General features: G+C 43.6%; 1 protein-coding gene across 5 annotated transcripts in view; it reads right to left on the bottom strand.

Moving 5' to 3' along the window:
* Positions 1–22,377, bottom strand: part of NFX1 (nuclear transcription factor, X-box binding 1) — a 238,251-nt gene that overhangs the window by 201,599 nt on the left and 14,275 nt on the right. For all 5 annotated transcript variants that reach the window (XR_012157390.1, XM_073332429.1, XM_073332430.1 and 2 more), the window contains exons 2-3: positions 16,265–17,293; positions 5,523–5,684 (exon numbers count right to left, since the gene is read on the bottom strand). Coding sequence is in view for 4 of the 5 variants with exons in the window: in XM_073332429.1 (XP_073188530.1) it covers positions 5,523–5,684; positions 16,265–17,293 (1,191 nt within the window). In the remaining variant the exon portion in view is untranslated. The remainder of the gene's footprint in view (positions 1–5,522; positions 5,685–16,264; positions 17,294–22,377) is intronic.

The raw sequence follows: 22,377 nt of genomic DNA, 5'->3' as shown, positions 1-22,377 counted from the left end.
TCTGCGCTATCGTTTCATGCATATCACTGGTGTATTGGAGCAAGTACAGAGCCTTGTGGTAGCCCATTATTCTAAGTGCATGGCCTGCTGGTTTGATTTCCGAAGTACAAGCACATCCTTTGGCTACTAAGCATGGCACTCTGCAGCCTGAGAATCCACACACAGGGGATCCCTTCGGCCAGTTTCGGTAGCAGACCATCCTTCCAAACTGCATCTTTGCCACTCACAGATGGATAAAAGCAGTATTGGTCTTGAGTTTTCATCAGAATCCAGCCTCAATGTTTGTAGCAAGAGCCAGGACCTGATCACAGCAACTTCTTGGTGGTCAAAAACAAACTTGCTCCTTGAGTAGGCTGGCATCCATAGTGGGCCCAATTCAGTTCAAAATCATACTGACAAGCAAGACAAGCAAGGACAGAAGTCATTTTTTGCATCCATAATTAGATAGAAAGGAATAGCTGCAAAAAATGGGTCCTTCAATTAAAGGGGGGTTTGAAGTATTTAGAAATTGAATACAGATGAGAAACAATCCTAGACCAAGATCTTTCACCCAAGACAACAAGGGAAGCAAACCCTTGTGCTTCTGGGGAAGGTCCTTGTAGTAGAAAGAGAGCACAAAACATGAGGCCTGAATTAAAGTAGTATTTTGGCCCTGCTGATATGAAACAAAGTTATCAAAAGTCAGGCTGTAAGCAGAAGTCAGGCCCTGTTATAAAACATGCCTGCTTGCAAGTTCAGAGAACTTGGCAAAAACAGGGCTGGTATTGCAAACACATACACATTCCTAAGAAGTGCTAGGCACAGGACACTCACGCAACCACAGTCCATAAGGGTGGTAACAGAACACCCCGATATCAGGTGTGGTACAAACTCATTCCCCAAAGATAACAGGAACACACTGACCCCTCCCTAAAGATAAGGTCACGACAACAGTGTGATGGATAGAGATGTTCTGATCGAATCAACATGTACAAGGTAAAGGATAGTAACTAACTAGGTCAAATGGGCAGACTGGAGCACTGTCATGGATGGGCATAAACTGTTCAGGAAGGTCAGGTGGGGGAGAAAAGGTGGAGGAGTTGCACTGTATGTAAGAGAGCAGTATGATTGCTCAGAGCTCCAGTATGAAACTGGAGAAAAGCCTGTTGACAGTCTTTGGATTAATCTTAGAGGCGAGAGCAATAAGGGAGATGTCGTGGTGGGCATCTGCTATAGACCACCAGACCAGAAGAATGAGGTAGACTAGGCTTTCTTTGGACAACTAACAGAAGTTTCCAGATCCAAGGCCCTGGTTTTCATGGGGGACTTCAATCACCCTGATATCTGCTGGGAGAGCAATATAGCAGTGCACAGACAATCCAGGAAGTTTTTGGAGAATGTGGAGGGACAACTTCCTGGTGTAAGTGCTGGAGGAACCAACTAGGGACTGTGACATGTTATTGACATGAACTGTGACCGTATAAATCATTGTTGCAACCAAGATCCTATAATTGCACCAAATCTTGTAAAAAGGAGGCCAAGCAAGGTGTCTATGAAAAGGTTGTAATTTGCTGGTTATGATTATGCTGTCTGTATCATTTCTGTATGTGAAGTTATGAATATGGGCTATGTACTTGTATCTCAATGTGTTTGATTCTAACACATAGTGAAGCATTAGTGAAGCATTTGGTCAGCTTCTTGAGAAAGAATTATTCAGATTAGGTGCCCAATTAAGAAACACTTAATTGACAGTGGACCTTGGGAGACTCCAATCCACATCTGAGAACCTTCCTGGAGATGTTCAAGGTAGCATGTAAGCAATGGCTGCCACCTGCTAACTGAGGCATGCATGGATACGTGACTTGCTCATGTGACTCCAAACTCCATCTTGCGGCTGTGACTTCCCACAGTAAGAACAAAGGGGTTTCCTTCCACACGGCAGGGATACAAAAGGCTGTGGAAACCCCTCCATTTTGTCTTCAATCCTGCTTCTGACCTCTAGAGGAACTGTGCTTGAAACTGAAGCTCTGAACAAAGGACTGAACGACCCCTCCAATCTGGGATGTTTGTACTCGAGAGACTTGATTGGCTTAAATCAGCAGTAATCCCATCAAGCCTGAAACAAGCCTGAACTAAGAACTTGGCAATTGTTGTACATATTTGATTCCATTTAACCAATTTTAACTCTCATCTATATTTCTTTCTTTTTATGAATAAACCTTTAGATTTTAGATTCTAAAGAATTGGCAACAGCGTGATTTGTGGGTGAGATCTGACTGGTATATTGACCTGGGTCTGGGGCTTGGTCCTTTGGGATTGGGAGAACCTGTTTTCTTTTACTGGGGTATTGGTTTTCATAACCATTCATCCCCATGAGTGCCGCTGGTGGTGATACTGGGAAACTGGAGTGTCTGAGGGAATTGCTTGTATTACTTCTGGTTAGCCAGTGGGGTAAAACCGAAGTCCTCTCTGTTTGGCTAGTTTGGTGTGCCTTAGTCGTGAAGGACCCCCAGCTTTGGGCTGTGACTACCCTGCTCTAAGCAATTTGTCCTGAATTCTCAGTAGTGTCCCAGCAAAGGCCACTTTGTTACAGGCCATGCTTCTCTTGACCTGCTTCTCACGAACAGGGCAGAATATGTAGGGCAAGTAGAAATGGGTGGCAACCTGGGCAGTAGTGACCATGACATGGTCGAGTTCAGGATCCTGACAAAAGGAAGAAAGGAGAGCAGCAGAATACGGACCCTAGATTTCAGAAAAGCAGACTTTGACTCCCTCAGGGAACTGATGGGCAAGATCCACTGGGAGGCTAATACGAGGGGTATAAGTGTATTTTAAAGAAGCCTTATTGAGGGTGCAGGAGCAAATCATCCCAATATGCAGAAAGTATAGCAAATATGGCAGACCACCAGCTTGGCTTAAGAGAGAAATCGTCGGTGAGCTTAAACACAAAAAGGAAGCTTACAAGAAGTGGGAAATGGGACAGATGACTAGGAAGGAGTATAAAAATATTGTTCGAGCATGCAGAGGTGTAATCAGGAAGGCCAAAGCACAACTGGAGTTGCAGCTAGCAAGGGATGTGAACAGTAACAAAAGGGTTTCTACAGTATGTTAGCAACAAGAAAGTGGTCAGGGAAAGTGTGGGACCCTTAGTGAATGGGAGAGGCAACCTAGTGAGGGAATTGGCGGATGTGATTGCAGAGCCATTGGCCGTTATCTTTGAAAAGTCGTGGTGATTGGGGGAGGTCCTGGACGATTGGAAAAAGGCAAATATAGTGCTCATCTTTAAAAAAGGGAAGAGAGAGAATCCGGGGAACTTGAGTTGAGACAGCACACAGAAACAATACACACGCACACACCTACACGCAGCCAACGACTAAGTACAGTTCTGACTGAGGAAAAGTCTGTCATGGCTAGGAAGAATGATGATTGGTGAGAGAAACCATCTTGAACAAACCCTGAACCCTGCTAAAATTAAGTTTTAGACTCAGGTGTGTATTTTCGCTTTTATTTGCTTGTTACCCTTTCTAACTTTCTCTCTTATACTTGAACTCACTTAAAATCCTATCTTCTTTTGTTAAAGAATCTGTTTTACTTTTAATCTGAACCACCAGTACTGTATTTAAATTAAAGTGAATGTGGAAAGCTGCCAGGTTGTGTGCTTTTAGAGGAACAAACAAACCCTATTATTTCTCTGAACTGTCCAGGAGAGAGTTAGACATTACGGAGCACATGGCTTTTGAAAAATTCATGATTGGGAGTGTGTTGGGGTCACCCTGCAAGCAGTACCCAAGCCTGGTGGAGACCAGGGAAGAGCATATTTGGTGTGCTGCTGGCAGGCTGCTGGTACCAGAGCTTCTAAACCAGAGCTGTCTAGCCCGCAGACACTTAGGCTGTGACCTGCGTACTGACAGTTTGGCTGCGAGCATCCGAGGCTGGGAAATACAGCCGCAAAGCATTGAGAGCCACCCCAGGTTACAGGGTCACTGGTGTGGATTGCACCCCCAACCCCGTAACCCCTCTCCCCTTCAAGAAAACATTCTCATGTCTAATTTCTTCCCTCCAAAGATTTCTGTGGCTGCAGGGTGGTTGGGGTCCATGGGCTGAGCTGGGAGATGCAGGGGGGTTGGGACAACTGGGGTGGCAGGGGTGCACTGGCAGAGTTGGGGTGCATGGTAGGTGGCACAGCTCTGTGTGCAGGATATTTGGGGTCCACTGGCATAACTGGGAGATGCAGGGCGGTTGAAGTGCACTGGCAGAGTTGGGGAGGTGCAATGCCTCCCTCACCTAAGCCCCCAACATCTCTCGCCTCCCCTTAACATCCATTCCCATTTATCCTTCTCCCTAAAATCCCCCACCATTCCCTCACTCCTCCACCCCCTAGTACTCCTTCCCTCCCAAGAAGCATTCCCGTGTCTAATTTCCCACACCCACCACACATAAAATAGTATGATTACTACCATTTGAGAGTCAGGGTGGCAGTTTTATTTGCGGGAATGTAATGTCCAGCCACTCAGTTCAAAACTCCTTTTGTCTTAGATGAGGGCTTGTGATTAATTTAACCTTAGTTTAGTTAATGGAAGGCTGAATTCAAAGCCATCGATGGTGACTTCAGTCATCAAATTCAACAAGGCATGTGATTCTACCAGTGATTAATACTTCTTCATTTAACAGTACAAGGAAGCAGAAGGAAGGTGGTGGGGGAAGGGGTTGGGGAAGGCCCCATAACTCAGGAATCCCAGAGTCAAATGACCTCAAATTTGGATCACTAATACACACTACCCTGCACCCCATCAGGCACCGCAAACTTTAAAGCAATCCAATTAAACATTCAGATTTTAGACAGCTTACAAGCTTTGAGTTTTAAACCATATAAAACGACAAGAATAGAAACCCTCTAGCTATTTTTCTGTATTGGTGTGTGCACAGTGCAGAAAATGCACATCTTAATTTTCTCAGGCTGCCATCACTACGTTGGGTAAATCTTAGCAGATTGACTCCATTCTGATCCACTAATCAACAGTTTGATCTCAAACGCTGAGTGGAAAAAAAACCCCACCCATAAGTTTCTTTAAAAATGGCTATTTTTTTCAGGGCTCATATTGCCAGAACACTACATACAAATGCCTCCAATATATGGGTGACTAACCCTATCCTGCACCCTCCTGAAGCACAGCAAATTTCAAATAAATCCAACTAAGCACGTCAATTCTAGAGAACTTAGAAAAGGTAACAGTTAAACAGATGTCTCAATGCATCTGTAACCATAGCAGTACTGGCATGCCACTATCATTCTCTCACATACTTTCTCACTCTCTCTCTCTCTCTCTCTCCTGGAAGTTCATTCAGCCAAAGGTATAGAAAATAACATTAGCGTTGTAATGTGAAGAACTATAAAATTTGTCCATCTCTGATTTAAAGCTTGCTTTATTCAGAGGCAGTTGTACTAATCAACTTAAATGCACAGGTAATTTAGGACTAGAATTTGTCTTCTTCCACATACCATGAAAAATGTGAACTTCTACATCTGATAAGAAAATACCTACCTTCAGCTTGTGATGCTGGTGATCTTGCCCACTTCTTAATGCAGTTCAGATGAAACACATGATAACAATTCTGACAGCTCCATACCGGGGCTATTTTTCGGATCACCTCACAGCACACCATACACTCATATTTCTCTGTGGTCAGCTGCTCTATCAGAGAACCTGAAAAAAAATTCAGTACAAACACACCTAAATTAATCAAGACAATATGCACAAGTTATTCACACTAAAAATGGCACCAAAATATGCTACACTTTAAATGCAATTTTAGAATTTATTTCTTCCTGTGGATATAATGCAAAGCTTTTTCTTCTGTTAGAAAAGCTGAAAGATTCCAATCCAAAAATTTGGTGCAAATTTTCTGCTTTCCTTGTGTGTCAGTCTCTTAAATTTGGGCAAAAGCAATAATAAATTGTTCAGGTGTTTCCTTTAAACCTATTAGTGATTCTTATTTGGCAGAAAAGAAAATTTTACAAGTCTTTTGTTCCAACTACCTTAAGTGGGAGAATTTAGCTTTTTTCTACTATTTAAAAAGAACACCGCAACATATACATCACTATACAAATCTCAATCTAAATGAAGTTAAAATCCTGTACCTGTGCATTATTTACAGGCCAGTTGAATGATGCAGTACTGGGAACATACAGAAGGCTTCATACTCCACCCACAAGAGGAAGCATTTTCTAACTGGCTGTTTTAGGAACAGAGTGGTGGGCTCCAGACAGAGCCACATTCAACTACTCTCGCCCAAAGGGATGGTTGCCATAATGTGGGACCCCTTTAGTAGGCAAATTAGCATCAAAGACTACCCTGAAAACAAAGAGGGAAGTGCACCTCAAACACCAGCTGGAAGAAACTAAAAAGAGATAGTGGGAAAAGTCTGAAAATACATTAAGGTGTGCAAATATAGTTAGGGCAGCCAAACAACCTTAATTCTGCCCTATAGCTAACCCATGGGAGTAGGGGTAGGAGAGGAGAAGAAGAAAAAAAAAAAATCAAGGGCATCTTTAGAAGTCAATTTAATCTAATCTGAGTCCACAAAACCTAAAATACTTAATCATAGTTGAGTGGTTTTGCACTGTGTCATTACAGGGCACATTTAAGGTTTCTTCTGAAGGAAAATTTACTATTTTTAAGTTATAAAAAAAATGAGCAAAAACAACAATTAAACCTAAAAGAAATATTACAATGCTGCCAATGCACAGAATTTTAATATGGGAAGTTTGAAAAGTTGGTGACAGGGCAATAGTTAGTGTAATTTGAGTTCCCTAGCAGCACACACATACATAGTACTTTCACGTTTCCTTCTGGCCTATCTGATGACGGGATCCAGTCCAATGGGTGGCTTTTGAAGACATTTAGGATTAATGGTTATTTTTTACTTTTATTTGTCAAGTTACCTGGCACAAAAAAATTTTCCCTTCCAAAATGACCATTTCCCACAATCCTCTATGGGACTGATGTCACATCCTGCCCTTGGGGATGATGGTGGAATCAAGATGCTCAGTCCCACTGAAAACAGTGAAAGAGATATCCCTTTCAAAAGGGCCACCAAACACCACAATGGCTTCAATCTTATTAAGACTTCCTTCCCTCTTAAGTATTTTTATGTGGTTGTATAGAACACTGGCTCATGTATGGTGGGGTATCATCTAATAGTGGGTCTGCTTTAGAGGAGGACAGCCTGCTGCTGCAACGCCACATTTACACTACAAACTTTGGTCGACTCAAGTTATGTCAGCATAAAGCTGCCGCAATTCCAGTATGGCTGCTTGGGTTGATTCTACACATCCTCACCAGAAGTGCCTGTCCCAACACAAACTTCGGTACATGAGAGGTACACCGAGGGTACTCTGCATCACCCTTCAGTGAAATACCTTTTGACAAATTGTTGCAACATGTTGTGGGGTACACACAAGCTGCATGGGCATTGGGGTGGCTGAGGGCAAGAGTCAAGCATACATCATTTAACTTTCTCCATCCCATAATACCATCCCTATTCCATAGTTGTTAAGCCTTTTTTAAATACCACAAACCTGCTGTGACAGGATCCCTAGGGCACAACCTGGAACTGGGGTACTGCTGTGCCCCCTTAACTCTCCAACCTGGGCCATCTCTCACAATGCTTCGCTAGTGACAAGCAGCGAACCCCTCAGGCGCTGCTATCACTCAGCACAACAGCATGTTGAGCGCCACATTCAGCTAAATTTCGTGAATGCTCCCAAAGCCACTCACGAATCACACAGAAAACGGCACCAGACAATTCCCCCCATCTCCCCAGCTTTGCACCCCAGAGCTGTAGTGTCTTGCCCTGGTCAGTGTAAGTTTATTACCCAGTCTGTCCCTCCCTCAGTGTGGAGAGGACATACACCAGCCTTTGTAACCTGAGCTGAGATTTTCCCAAGCACCTCAACCAAAATACAGTTTTAGGTAAAATATAAAACATTTATTAACTTGAGAAAGATTGTAAGTGATAATAAGTGGTAGGTATAACGGGTCAGAAATAGTTACCAAAGAAAATAAAAGATAAGCACACAATCTAAGTCTCAAACCTTATTACACTAGGCAGTATTTAGATCAAGCAGTTTTCCCACCCCACTGGATGTTAGGGTTCTTAATGCACAGGCCTCTCTCTCTCAAACCTGGGACCAGTATTCTTGTTGTTTCCAATGTAGGTGGGGGAGGAGAAAGACAAAGGCATGATGCTACTGTCCCTTATTTTATACCCTCAGTCCACGTGTCTGGAAAATACTAGCCCAAAACATGTCCTCGTGGGCTTTGCTGAGTCACAGGGTTGAGCGATTCCCCTGGTGTGGTCTTGTGCAACTGTCACTGAATTGTAAAAAACTTTTATTACAACTCCCCTGCTAATTAATGGTTGTGGAACATCCTCCTAGGCTGGGATCACATCCTTTGTATGTCACTAGCAAATTTACAGCATATTTCAGTAACAACCACTCAGCAAAGTCTCATAACTTGATGCACACTAACAATAGACATCGTTTGACAGAATGGGTTTCAGCAGATCATGACCCTTCATAAGGTATCTTACATGACATGCTTTGTGTGAAATATATCAATTATACAACAGGTGAATATGGGGGTTCCAGGGTGCTGCTTGGAGGTAAAGTGTGCCACACCCACATAGCACGTTTTTCTGGCCCTCACCCTCCAGTGCATGAATACCAGAATAAGAGCTGCATTGATGGTTAAGTAGTAAGTGGCAATCACGCAGTAGAATCTTGCAAAGCTGGATTGCTACCAGTCAATGGGAAATCTTTTAGAGTTGGAAAATCCACAGCAGAGGCTGTTACCACACCAGCGTATATGGCCATTTAGCATCTCCTGTTACACAGGACAGCAATTCTAGGCAATAAGCAGGACATCGTGGATGGATGTGCAGAAAAGGAGTTCCCGAACCGTGTTGGGGTGATAGATGGCGCACACATCCCTAATTTCGCACCAATCCATCTTGACAGGGTACATCAATGGAAATGGCTCCTTTCCTGTGGTTCTGCAAATGTTGGTGGATCATGGGGAATGCCTCACCGATATCAACATGGCCTGGTCAGGGAAGGTATGGGATGCTCACATCTTTAAGAACAACAGGACTGTTCACAGGAAGCTGCAAGCAGGGACATGCTTTTCCAACCAGCATATTACACTGGCAATGTTGAAATGTCAATAGTGATCCTGGGAGACCCATCCTACCCCTTCCTCATGAAGCCTTACTCTGGCCACCCTGACATACCAAAGTTTCAACTACCAGCTCAGCAGGTGCAGAATGACATTTGAACGTGCTTTCAGCAGACTGAAGGGACACTGGCAGTGTTTACTCACTAGATTAGATCACAGTGAGAAAAATATCCCCCTCGTTATAGCTGCCTGTTGTGTCTTGCATAATATCTGTGAAGTAAAAGGGGAAAAATGTCACCGGGATAGAGGGCAGAGATGGAGTGGCTGTCTGATTACTTTCAACAGGCAGACACAAGGGCCATTAAAGATCTCATTGAGGATCTATGCACTGAAGGAGCACTTTAATGGTCACTCACAGTAATGTGCTGTGCTGGCCAGCGCTGGCCCTGGCCCGCAGTTTTAGAGGCTGCTAGAAATTGTGTACTGCTTGGTGTACCATTTATGAACATCACATGGTCTTTTAATGCATCTATGAATTTTGCCATGTTTGCTGTACATTTGTAATTAATATACTTAAAAAAAAACTGTACCTATGAATTCCGTGGCCCTGTACATTTACAAGTAGTAGATGCTTTGAGTAGGACTAGGCATCCTGGAGTACATGCTGTGAAGTAATAAAGATGAACTTATTTTCAGTAAATAAAAATTTATTGCATACCAAAAAAAATGCAAAAAAGACAAAAAGTACAATTAAAAACAAACTGCTAAAATTATCAAAACAGAACTTTAAAATTAGAACAGTAGAAAACATTCCTGTCCATTTCAGCTACACGTACGCTGACCTGAGAGCGCCACGGGGGATATATGTGAAGTTCTGGTTGTCCTGGTAAGTGGGAAAGCGGGATACCGGGAGGAAGCACAGGCAGCAATGTCTGTGAGGGGAGGGCTCCTGCCTCATACTGGCAATGAGGGGCGATCAACAGGTTATCTCAAGTGCTTATATACAAATGCACAAAGCCTTGGAAACAAGCAGGGAGAACTGGAGGTCCTGGTGATGTCAAGGAACTATGACGTGATCGGAATAACAGAGACTTGGTGGGATAACTCGTATGACTGGAGTACTGTCATGGATGGTTATAAACTGTTCAGGAAGGACAGGCAGGGCAGAAAAGGTGGGGGAGTAGCACTGTATGTAAGGGAGCAGTATGACTGCTCAGAGCTCCGGTACGAAACTGCAGAAAAACCTGAGTGTCTCTGGATTAAGTTTAGAAGTGTGTGCAACAAGAGTGATGTAGTGGTGGGAGTCTGCTATAGACCACCGGACCAGGGGGATGAGGTGGATGAGGCTTTCTTCCGGCAGCTCACGGAAGCTACTAGATCGCATGCCCTGATTCTCATGGGTGACTTTAATTTTCCTGATATCTGCTGGGAGAGCAATACAGCGGTGCATAGACAATCCAGGAAGTTTTTGGAAAGCATAGGGGACAATTTCCTGGCGCAAGTGCTAGAGGAGCCAACTAGGGGGGGTGCTTTTCTTGACCTGCTGCTCACAAACCGGGTAGAATTAGTGGGGGAAGCAAAAGTGGATGGGAATCTGGGAGGCAGTGACCATGAGTTGGTTGAGTTCAGGATCCTGACGCAGGGAACAAAGGTAAGCAGCAGGATACGGACCCTGGACTTCAGGAAAGCAGACTTCGACTCCCTCAGGGAACGGATGGCCAGGATCCCCCGGGGGACTAACTTGAAGGGGAAAGGAGTCCAGGAGAGCTGGCTGTATTTCAAGGAATCCCTGTTGAGGTTACAGGGACAAACCATCCCGATGAGTCGAAAGAATAGTAAATATGGCAGGCGACCAACTTGGCTTAATGGTGAAATCCTAGCGGATCTTAAACATAAAAAAGAAGCTTACAAGAAGTGGAAGGTTGGACATATGACCAGGGAAGAGTATAAAAATATTGCTCGGGCATGTAGGAATGTTATCAGGAGGGCCAAATCGCACCTGGAGCTGCAGCTAGCCAGAGATGTCAAGAGTAAAAAGAAGGGTTTCTTCAGGTATGTTGGCAACAAGAAGAAAGCCAAGGAATGTGTGGGCCCCTTACTGAATGAGGGAGGCAACCTAGTGACAGAGGATGTGGAAAAAGCTAATGTACTCAATGCTTTTTTTGCCTCTGTTTTCACTAACAAGGTCAGCTCTCAGACTGCTGCGCTGGGCATCACAAAATGCGGAAGAGATGGCCAGCCCTCTGTGGAGATAGAGGCGGTTAGGGACTATTTAGAAAAGCTGGACATGCACAAGTCCATGGGGCCGGACGAGTTGCATCCGAGAGTGCTGAAGGAATTGGCGGCTGTGATTGCAGAGCCACTGGCCATTATCTTTGAAAACTCGTGGCGAACCGGGGAAGTCCCGGATGACTGGAAAAAGGCTAATGTAGTGCCAATCTTTAAAAAAGGGAAGAAGGAAGATCCTGGGAACTACAGGCCAGTCAGCCTCACCTCAGTTCCTGGAAAAATCATGGAGCAGGTCCTCAAAGAATCAATCCTGAAGCACTTGCATGAGAGGAAAGTGATCAGGAACAGCCAGCATGGATTCACCAAGGGAAGGTCATGCCTGACTAATCTAATCACCTTTTATGATGAGATTACTGGTTCTGTGGATGAAGGGAAAGCAGTGGATGTATTGTTTCTTGACTTTAGCAAAGCTTTTGACACGGTCTCCCATAGTATTCTTGTCACCAAGTTAAGGAAGTATGGGGTGGATGAATGCACTATAAGGTGGGTAGAAAGCTGGCTAGATTGTCGGGCTCAACGGGTAGTGATCAATGGCTCCATGTCTAGTTGGCAGCCGGTATCAAGTGGAGTGCCCCAAGGGTCGGTCCTGGGGCCGGTTTTATTCAATATCTTCATAAATGATCTGGAGGATGGTGTGGATTGCACTCTCAGCAAATTTGCGGATGATACTAAACTGGGAGGAGTGGTAGATACGCTGGAGGGGAGGGATAGGATACAGAAGGACCTAGACCAATTGGAAGATTGGGCCAAAAGGAATCTGATGAGGTTCAATAAGGATAAGTGCAGGGTCCTGCACTTAGGACGGAAGAACCCAATGCACAGCTACAGACTAGGGACCGAATGGCTAGGCAGCAGTTCTGCGGAAAAGGACCTAGGGGTGACAGTGGACGAGAAGCTGGATATGAGTCAGCAGTGTGCCCTTGTTGCCAAGAAGGCCAATGGCATTTTGGGATGTATAAGTAGGGGCATAGCGAGCAGATCGAGGGACGTGATCGTTCCCCTCTATTCGACATTGGTGAGGCCTCATCTGGAGTACTGTGTCCAGTTTTGGGCCCCACACTTCAAGAAGGATGTGGATAAATTGGAGAGAGTCCAGCGAAGGGCAACAAAAATGATTAGGGGACTGGAACACATGACTTATGAGGAGAGGCTGAGGGAGCTGGGATTGTTTAGCCTGCAGAAGAGAAGAATGAGGGGGGATTTGATAGCTGCTTTCAACTACCTGAGAGGTGGTTCCAAAGAGGATGGCTCTAGACTGTTCTCAATGGTAGCAGATGACAGAACGAGGAGTAATGGTCTCAAGTTGCAGTGGGGGAGGTTTAGATTGGATATTAGGAAAAACTTTTTCACTAAGAGGGTGGTGAAACACTGGAATGCGTTACCTAGGGAGGTGGTAGAATCTCCTTCCTTAGAGGTTTTTAAGGTCAGGCTTGACAAAGCCCTGGCTGGGATGATTTAACTGGGAATTGGTCCTGCTTTGAGCAGGGGGTTGGACTAGATGACCTTCTGGGGTCCCTTCCAACCCTGATATTCTATGATTCTATGATTCCTTACTGTCCCCAGGAATGAAGTAACAGGGATAGGAATTCAACTCCACCGGGTCCCAGCCCAGTGATTGTTCCACCAGTGGGTCAGCGGGGAATCCAGCCACAACACGTTGACCAGGTTTCCAGCAGCAATGCAGCCAGACTGGGTCAGCTGTCCCTTGGCCACTTCCTCCCCTTGGGGCGTATCTGGATTCGTGGGAGTACACAGTTTCCTCAGGGTAGATGCTGGGACTGCCAGTAGCCGAATCCTCAGTGCCTCGGTCAGCGAGCAGCTCTGGCCAGTCCTCAGCTCAGCAGGGCTCCTGTAGGGTTTTCAGCATCAGGAAAGGGTGGGGTGGGAGGCATCTGTCTCCTCCGGTGGCTGCAGCACAACTGAGCTCCAGGACTTGCCCTTTATACTTTCTGTTTTGCCTCCTGACTTCCAGTGGGAGGGATGGGCACAGCCTGGCTCCACCCACCTGGGCTCAGAGAGTGGTCCCGCCCCCTCTGGCTCAGTGGGAGGCCACTCCACCTCCCTACAGGGAGATGCTAAAATGGAGTTCTCCACTGACTGCGCAGGGAAGTGAGCTCATGATTGTTGGACCTGTGGGTCAACAAAGGTCTGCTGCATTTGTATTTCCTGCCTAAAAAGACTCATGTCCCGGTGCATCTCCCTCTCCTTTTCCCACTGAGACTTCTGGGCTTTTCTATGCTATCTGCCACATTCACATAGCAGACCCTCCATTCACAGTCCAATGCAGCACTAGCTTGGAGGATCTCAATGAACATATCCTCCACAGTCCCCTTCTTTCAGTCCTCACCAGGGTCAGTCATTCCATGGGTGTGGAAGGGGTACTCCACTGGGCCCCAATAGCAGTAGCTACAGATAAAACAGACAATGTATCATTGGATTTACAGTCACAGTGGAAAGTGAAAGATACATTTCAGAACCCCATTCTCTTAATCCCATAAAACCATGCTTGTTGACACTTCAGCTTTGGAGTCCCTCTGCACACCCTAGCTCTCCAGTCCCAGGCATCGGGAATATGTCCCACCAAGGGCATAGAAGCTGGGGTGGGGGGGGGGGAAGGGTGAGGAGGGAGGAGAAAAAATGAGGAAGGAACGTTTCCATTATATGAAACAATGAAACATCAACCTTTATTTCCATGGGTACGACCATAGGGCAATGGTACGGAGTAGTGGCACTAATTTTCCACAGGCGGTAGTGATTTTAGCCGATATCTCACTCCTGAGGGTAACAAAGGCACGGAAAGCACAGCTGCTACTGATGTCCCAAAGCTGCCCAGAACTATATGCCGCTAGCCTGTGAACTGCAACGGTGCCAGGCGAAGTCATTACAGAGTGGCATGGGAAACTGACCTACCATTGAGGAATAAATAAGGCAGCCACTCCTAGAATCCTCCAGGAGGGGATTGCAGAGTACATCCACGAAGTCTTCATGAAGATTTCTTTGTATCTTCCTGAGAGCATTCCTATGAACTGCTCTGCATGCCACTGCCGCCGCCGCCACCACCACCACCTAACCATACAGGGGATTGAGAAGCAGACAACTATCTGGTTGGTATACTGCTACCTCGTCTCATACAAGGAAAACAATGAAGAGTCAATACCTGCGTCTGGCTAACTTCATCAGGTTTCTCTGTGCTCAGCTGGCAGGACTGGCAAGTCTGTGATGGAGTATTGGAAGTACATGGCTCGCAGCATAGCTGGATTCCCCTACAACGTCTCCCATCTCCACCTCGCTGTTGATCACATGGGTCTCTGTCTCAGGCTCCTCTAAGGTATCCACAGTGGTCTGCAGATGCTGCTGGGTTCTCTGCCAAGTATTGCATGTAACTCGTAGTAAAAGCAACAGGTGTGCAGCTTGGCATCAGCTCAATTGTCGGCCTCCATGGCCTTGTAGTATACCTGCTGCAGCATCTTTGCTTTCCTGCGGCACTGCTGCTGCTACCTGCATCCCCTATGTAATGTTTTCATACATATCCATGTCTCTATGACTAGTCCATAGCTCTGCCTACACAGCCTCTTCTCCCCATACGTCTAGGAGATCCAATACCTCATGTCTACTGCAGGCAGACACACATGGAGTCGACATGGTCGGTTGAGCAGCTGTACACAATGAGGGAAAACTGCCGAAGTGGGAAATGAGGAAAAGGCATTTTAAAGAATTGATGAGGATTTAAAAGGCGGGGAGACATGGCTTCCGGTCTCTGTGACCCCTGAGCAGTGGAGTTCACAATTGTGACCAGAGCGATCATTGTTGGACAGCTGCTGAAGGACAGTTAGGGTCAAGATAGGTCACACAGCATTTACACTCGCTCTGCATCAATCACAGTATGTCAAGCATGGCTCAATGCCATTTGGGCAGGGGTGTTAATATGTCACCCTTACGAGGGCGCATACACAGGTAGCAATCAAATTTGAGTTTAGACATACACACATGTAAGTCGATGCACAGTAACATCCAACCTATCTTTGTAGTGTAGGCCAGGCCTGAGTGAAGGAGCTATTTCTTTAGATGAAAAATAGAAATCAGTGTTGTGGTTTTGGAGGGTAGTCAGTCCCCTCCACATCTGTTTGAGTTCCAAAGCCTGGAACTGAAGACATTCCACAAGTTCCACTACAAAGTCTGAACACTGTGCTGGTGATCTACTTATTGATGGTCAGTGCCACACCTTTCCACTCCACTGTTTCAAAACTAAGGCATAATATCTTTTTTTGTATTTCCAATATTACATATTATTGGTACCATATGCTTGATCTCAACAAGGGGAGTCCAACAATAGGAGTTTCATTTTACTCATCCCTTAATTGGCTCCTCTCTGTGTGCAACAAAACATTAGAAAACTTTTGCAACTTTGACAATAATTTCATTTAAGTATGCTCCAGCTTTAGAACACTTGTTCAAATCACTTCACGTTTTCCCCCCAATTCTACTCTTGTCCCTGACGTGACTTCCATTTTGAAGTCTGATTTACAAAAGATGCAAAATTCAGCTTTAAACAAAACCTGTGAAAAGGCTGCCACCTTTCTATAATGAAGTGGGAATTATGGAAAATCACCAGACACATAGCAAACAGATGCATTTAAATATAATACAGGAATGTTAAATATCCTTTGCATCCTTTGAAACAGACCCTGTGAGGTGTTCAGCAACTCCTGTGAAATGCCAACAATCTTCAACCAACAAACATCAATATCCGTTGAAACTGTTCATCTCACAGGACCAGACCGTTAATTTGAAGGTCTAAACCAGTCCAGGAAACTTACCTGTATGAGTTTCCTTGTTCCTTGGTACATTACTCTGCTTTTTCCAATACCGAGTCCAATTGCAGTGAAGGGAGGTTGTGTGTCCCACCTGCAGGTGAAGCGGTCTTCCACCACATTTGACTGATTCCCCTAAGTTTTGATCATTGTTGTGAACACCTGATTCTTTGCTCCTCTCACTAATTTTATCTTTTTGAGTATAAGTAAGAGGCGGCTTCTTAACTGCTTTTGTATTTTTACTGCGGTGAGTATCTTGTTTTTTCTGGATTTCTTTACCTAACTGGGGTTTACTCCACATGGACTTCCTGGAGTATTTCTTGTTCGCAAATGGATATCTTCTTTGTTCATCACTATTGCCAGCATATCCATCGTACAATGCTTTGCCAAAAGATGCTTCTGAAGAGTCAGACTGAGTCAGATCCAGAGATGGTATGTTTTCAAACATACCATCCTGCTGTTTAGATGTCACTCTCTTATCCCGCTCATGTAACTGCTTCCCCTTCTCTTTGAGGCCTCTTCCAGATACAGGCATCACGTGTGTTTTCTTTGGCTTTGCCCCTCTATTATCTGCACTAGATACCTCCTTGTCACTCTCTGAAGAGCAAAAGTCATTGTATTCTTTAGGATTGACTCTCCACCTTGGTATTAATGTGGTATCTACAATTGTCATGTTGGTTGTACCATCAGATGATTGCCTTATCCGGTTTCTTGTATATGTCCTATCACTTCTAGATCTGTGCCATCGCTGGCTTTGAAAACTAGGATTCTTATGCGGTTTACTGGTACTAGCAAGCTGGAGAAAATCTTGCTTGCTACAGTACTGGCTTTCTGGACTATAAAAGCTGTGTTGCTTTGTGGAAAAGCTTACATAGTCTGTGCCTCTATCAGAAGACTGACTAGGAAGTGGTAGAGTATCATTTCTGTTCTGATTCCTATTGGATTCCAATCTACCCAGACTTCTCCAATTTACATCAGGAGTCTCTCTCTCTCTTGGAATGAAATCAGCTGCATCCGGATTGAAGTTTAATACACCTAAAAAGTAAAACAAAAAAGAGAGTTACTGAAGTTCAGAACTGCATAAAGTATTAAAATTCTTCTAATGATGTACCACAGCAAGATCTACTGCATACACAATGGGCCGAACAGTGCAGCTGCTCCAAACACTAAATTGCAAAATAAGGACCAATATCCAGAAATTCAATTTTTTCAGGGAGTTTTCATTGCTTATATGAAAACAGTTATTTTCTATTTGCCTTACAGGCATGTTAAATTTGTTCTGCACCTTCTCAGTTTTGGGCTGAGTGTAAAAATTTCACTAGGAAGAAAATTCTGCAGTCTTCTGAGTGCAGCATCCTTTAGCTAGCCAAGTAAAATACCAGATTTAAAGACTTTTCACAAGAAACCCTTTGTATTTCTGAAACCTCCTTTCTTCACCCCATGACTTCCATTCTTTATGTGAATGTCCCCTCTTTTCCCTACCCATTGTCCCACTTTGGACATTCACAACACCTCCCCACCCAACCTCACTTTGGCATTCTCCCCCCAGCCTTGTGTCCTCTTCTTCTAATCAACTTCCTTTCCACCATAGCCCCTTTTTCCTACCCTCTCGTTCCTCTGCCCTACCCAGTTTGTTGATTCTTCTCCCCACTCTTCCTCCTCCTCTCTGCCTGCCAGGTTCTGGTTCCTGGATGAAGGTGGGAGCGTAGTAGTAGTAGTACTAAAAACGTCCTTTTCCTTGTGCTTAGTAGTATGAGGCCCTTCAGCAATGGCAATGAGGGAGAAGTCTGGAAAGAAGGTTCTTCTGATCCCAGTGCTGGGAGATTGGTGGCAGCAGGAATTGAGTGGGGTGAGGGAAAGAGACAAGGGGTGACCCACGTGGGCAGCGAGCCCTGGGAAGGACCCTGTCCTAAGCCAAAGCTGAGGGGCATTTTGGCACTGATGCGGAGGGAGGTAGGGTAGGGGCTCAGTCATTATCTCACTCTTCCACTCCATCCACTTTGACTTTAACTCCCTCCCAACCCTTTTATACCGTGGCAGAGCTATAGGCAGATTCCTTTGTTAATTTCTACAGGAGCTGTGGGTCCTTTGGGCAGGCAATACGTTTGCCACTCCTGTCTTATATGAAGAAGAGATAGTAGTGTCTCTATAGTTAAAGTTGCAGCCATGTTCTATCAGAGATATGGCTGCCAAGCGATTAAAAAAATTAATTGCGATTAATTGCGCTGTGAAATAATAGAATACTATTTATATAAACATTTTTGGATGTTTTTCACATTTTCAAATATATTGATTTCAATTACAACACAGAATAAAGTGTACAGTACTCCCTGTATATTATTTTTATTACAAATATTTGAACTGTAAAAATGATAAAAGAAATAGTATTTTTCAATTGACCTCACACAAGTACCGAAGTGCAATCTCTTTACCGTGAAAGCGCATTTAACAAAGGTAATTTTTTTTGTTATATAAATGCACTCAAAAACAAAACAAATATAAAATTTTAGAGCTTCAAGTGCACTCAATCCTACTCCTTGTTCAGCCAATCACTCAGACAAACAAGTTTGTTTATATTTGCAGGAGGTAATGCTGCTAGCTTCTTGTTTACAATGTCACCTGAAAGTGAAAACATGCGTTCACATGGCACTGTGGTAGCTGGTGTTGCAAGATACTTATGTGCCAGATGTGCTAAAGATTCGTATGTTCCTTCATGCTTCACCCACCATTCCAGAGGACGTGTCCACACTGATGATGGGTTCTGCTCAATAATGATCCAAAGCAGTGCAGACCAACACATGTTCAATTTCATCATCTTAGTCAGATATCACCAGCAGAAGGCTGATTTTCTTTTTTGGTGGTTTGGGTTCTGTAGTTTCCGTATGAGAGTGCTGCTCTTTTAAGACTTCTGAAAGCATGCTCCACACCCCATCCTGATCAGCTTTTGGAAAGCACTTCAGATTCTTAAATCTTGGGTCGAGTGCTGTAGCTATCTTTAGAAATCTCACATTGGTACCTTCTATGCGTTTAGTCAAACCTGCAGTTAAAGTATTCAACATGCTAGGTCATCATCCAAGACTGCTATAACATGAAATATGTGGCAGAATGCAGGTGTAAAACAGAGCAGGAAACAGACAATTCTCCCCCAAGGAGTTCAGTCACAAATTTAATTAACGAGCATCATCAGCATGGAAGCATGTTCTCTGGAATGGTGGCCAAAGTATGAAGGGGCATTTGAATGTTTAGCATATCTGGGACGTAAATACCTTATGATGCTGGCTACAAAAATGTCATGCAAACCTCTGTTCTCACTTTCAGGTGACACTAAATAAGAAGCGAGCTGCATTATCTCCTGTAAATGCAAACAAATTTGTTTCTCTTAGCAATTAGCTGAACAAGAAGTCAGACTGAGTGGACTTGTAGGCTCTGAAGTTTTACATGGTTTTGTTTTTGAGTGCAGTCATGTAACAACAGCAAAACTCTATATTTGTAAGTTGTACTTTCATGATAAAGAGATTGCACTATGGTACTTGTATGAGGTGAACTGAAAAATACTATTTCTTTTGTTTATCATTTTTACAGTGCAAATATTTGTAATAAAAATAATATAAAGTGAATATGGTACACTTTGTATTCTCTGTGGTAACTGAAATCAATATATTTGAAAATGTAGAAAACATCCAAAATATTTAATACATTTTAATAAATTTCAATTGGTACTCTATTGTTTAACAGTGCAATTAAAACTGCAACTAATTTTTTTGTGTTAATCGCATGAGTTGACTGCGACTAATTGACAGCCCTAATCAGAGACATATTTCAGTCACACTAACTCTTGCTTAGAAGACTGGTTTAGTCAGAAAATTGCTAAAATTATTCTGAAGATAAAAGGGAATGTTTTTAAGAAGTATGAAGAAAACTCAAATTGTTTGATAATGTTACAGGTCATTTAGAATTTAGCCTAAAGTAAAAAATTCAAATCTGGGTGTCATTTGACTTTTTTAACCCTCCAGATTTACATATATGTATCTCCTTGAAAACTCATGCAGCTGCTTTATTAATTGAAGAAATCGGGTTGTGATTAAATAAGGTTAACAGCTATTTTTGTTGTGGGTGGTTTGGGGTGTAATAGGCAAAAATACTGATTTCCAATCCATGGAATTTTTTGTCATTGAATTCACTGGAGCAAGAGTGGGTAAAAAATTTGCACGAGCATATTGCAGCTTAGAACATTAAAAGAGGTCCTTCCATTGCTAAACAGAGAAGTGGTCAAGACAAGTGGCAGAAAGGGGTGTATTCTAAAGCTGTGGGTCTTGTCTTCCAATTCTATCTCTGCAGGTGTGTACACTTTGTTATGGAAAGATAACCTCTACACAGTTGAGGTTGAAGCAAGGGTCATGTAAGGATGATTTTTAATTTCCTTTAATCCACCCTCCAGCGCCAAAAAAAAAAAAGCAATACATACTATGACATAGAGGCATGTGATCAAAATGGCCAGTGTCCCAGAAATTTACAGCTTAAACATTTCAGATACACAAACTCTGCCTAATCTACTTTCTTTTATGAAAGACCTGAAAGAAAAAAGGGCAAAAAAAGTTCCTTACTACAGTTTTCAGCTAATGAAGTATATTAACTTATTCCCCCACCCGCCTTGTGAAAGAGATAAACCTATGGGTTTGTTTTTAAACACACATTTAAGAATATTTAAAGTTAGGTAACATTTGTAGGAGTTATTAGCTCATGCTTTACTCTAAAATGAAAACATCAGCTTCTTATGATTTAGGATGAAATAAGCTTGTATATTTTTAAACTTAGCAAATTGCAAGCCTTTCATTTTTAAAAAGCATTCCTTAGTATAATTCCTTTTTGCCAGAGGCTGGGAATGAGCAATAGGGAATGGATCACTTGATGATTGTCTGTTCTGTTCATTCCCTCTGGTGCACCTGGCATTAGCCACTGTTGGAGGACAGGACGCTGGGCTAGATGGACCTTTGGTCTGACCCAGTATGGCCATTCTTGTGTTCTTAATATGTTTAAGTCAACAATAATACACTATGTATGCATAAGTACAAAGATAATTTTTAAACATGCTCATTTCTTAAGCAGTAATCAGCTATTCAAACCATATATATTAAATAAGTGGCATGCTCAGAAAGACAAGACGATCATTACAAATACTTTTTACAGTGACCTAGACCAGGGGTTCTCAACCTTTTTCTTTCTGAGGCCACTGCAACATGCTATAAAAATTCCACAACTCACCTGCGCCACAGCAACTGTTTTTCTGCATATCCAGCAGATTAAAAGCTAGGGCTGGTGGCAGGGGGTAGCAAGCAGGGCAGTTTCCCAGGTCCCCAAGAAGCTAAGTTGCTTGGGCTTGGGCTTCATCCCCGGGAGGTGGGGCTTCAGCTTCAGCTCTTTGCCCTGGGTCCCAGCGAATTTAATGCCAGCCCTGCTTGCTGATTTATTTTGGCGGACACTCTGTTACCTGCTCGTGGCCCCCCAGGGGGTCCCCATTGGCATTAACAAGCACCTTAGGACCCGCTGTATCCAACTGGTCAATAAGTCATTTGCCACCATAATCAGTGCATATGCACCAACATTTAATGCTGAAGAAGAACCGAAAGAATCCTTCTACGTTGACCTTGATAGATTTGTCAGTCATCTATTCCAAAAACAGATAAGGTAATCCTCTTAGGGGACTTTAACGCAAGAGTTGGCCAAGATTCTAATGTATGGAGTAGCTCTATGAAAAAAAGAGTGGGCAAGACCAATTCCAATGACATCCTTCTAATCAGCAAATGAGCAGAGCACAACCTTGTGATCACAAAAACCATCTTCAGACAAAGCAACAAGTACAAAACAACTTGGCAACACTCCCGCTCAAAACAATGGCACCTCCTAGACTAAGTCATTGTAAGAACACAGGCTCTAAGAGATGTCCAAATCACCCACATCATGAGAGGAGCCAACAATTAATGGACTGACCACCGCCTGTTGAGGTCAGTCATGTTCATCAAGATTGCATCAAAACATAGAAAGCAATCTAAACCATACATATGGCAATACAACGTCCAAAGACTTCAATCCACAGTGTGCCAAGAGAACTACCAAGAACT

Source organism: Lepidochelys kempii, chromosome 2 (assembly GCF_965140265.1).
Source record: "Lepidochelys kempii isolate rLepKem1 chromosome 2, rLepKem1.hap2, whole genome shotgun sequence".
Lineage (NCBI taxonomy): Eukaryota > Metazoa > Chordata > Testudines > Cheloniidae > Lepidochelys > Lepidochelys kempii.
Note: the sequence above shows the minus strand (reverse complement) of the source record. Positions and strands in the feature narration are given on the sequence as shown.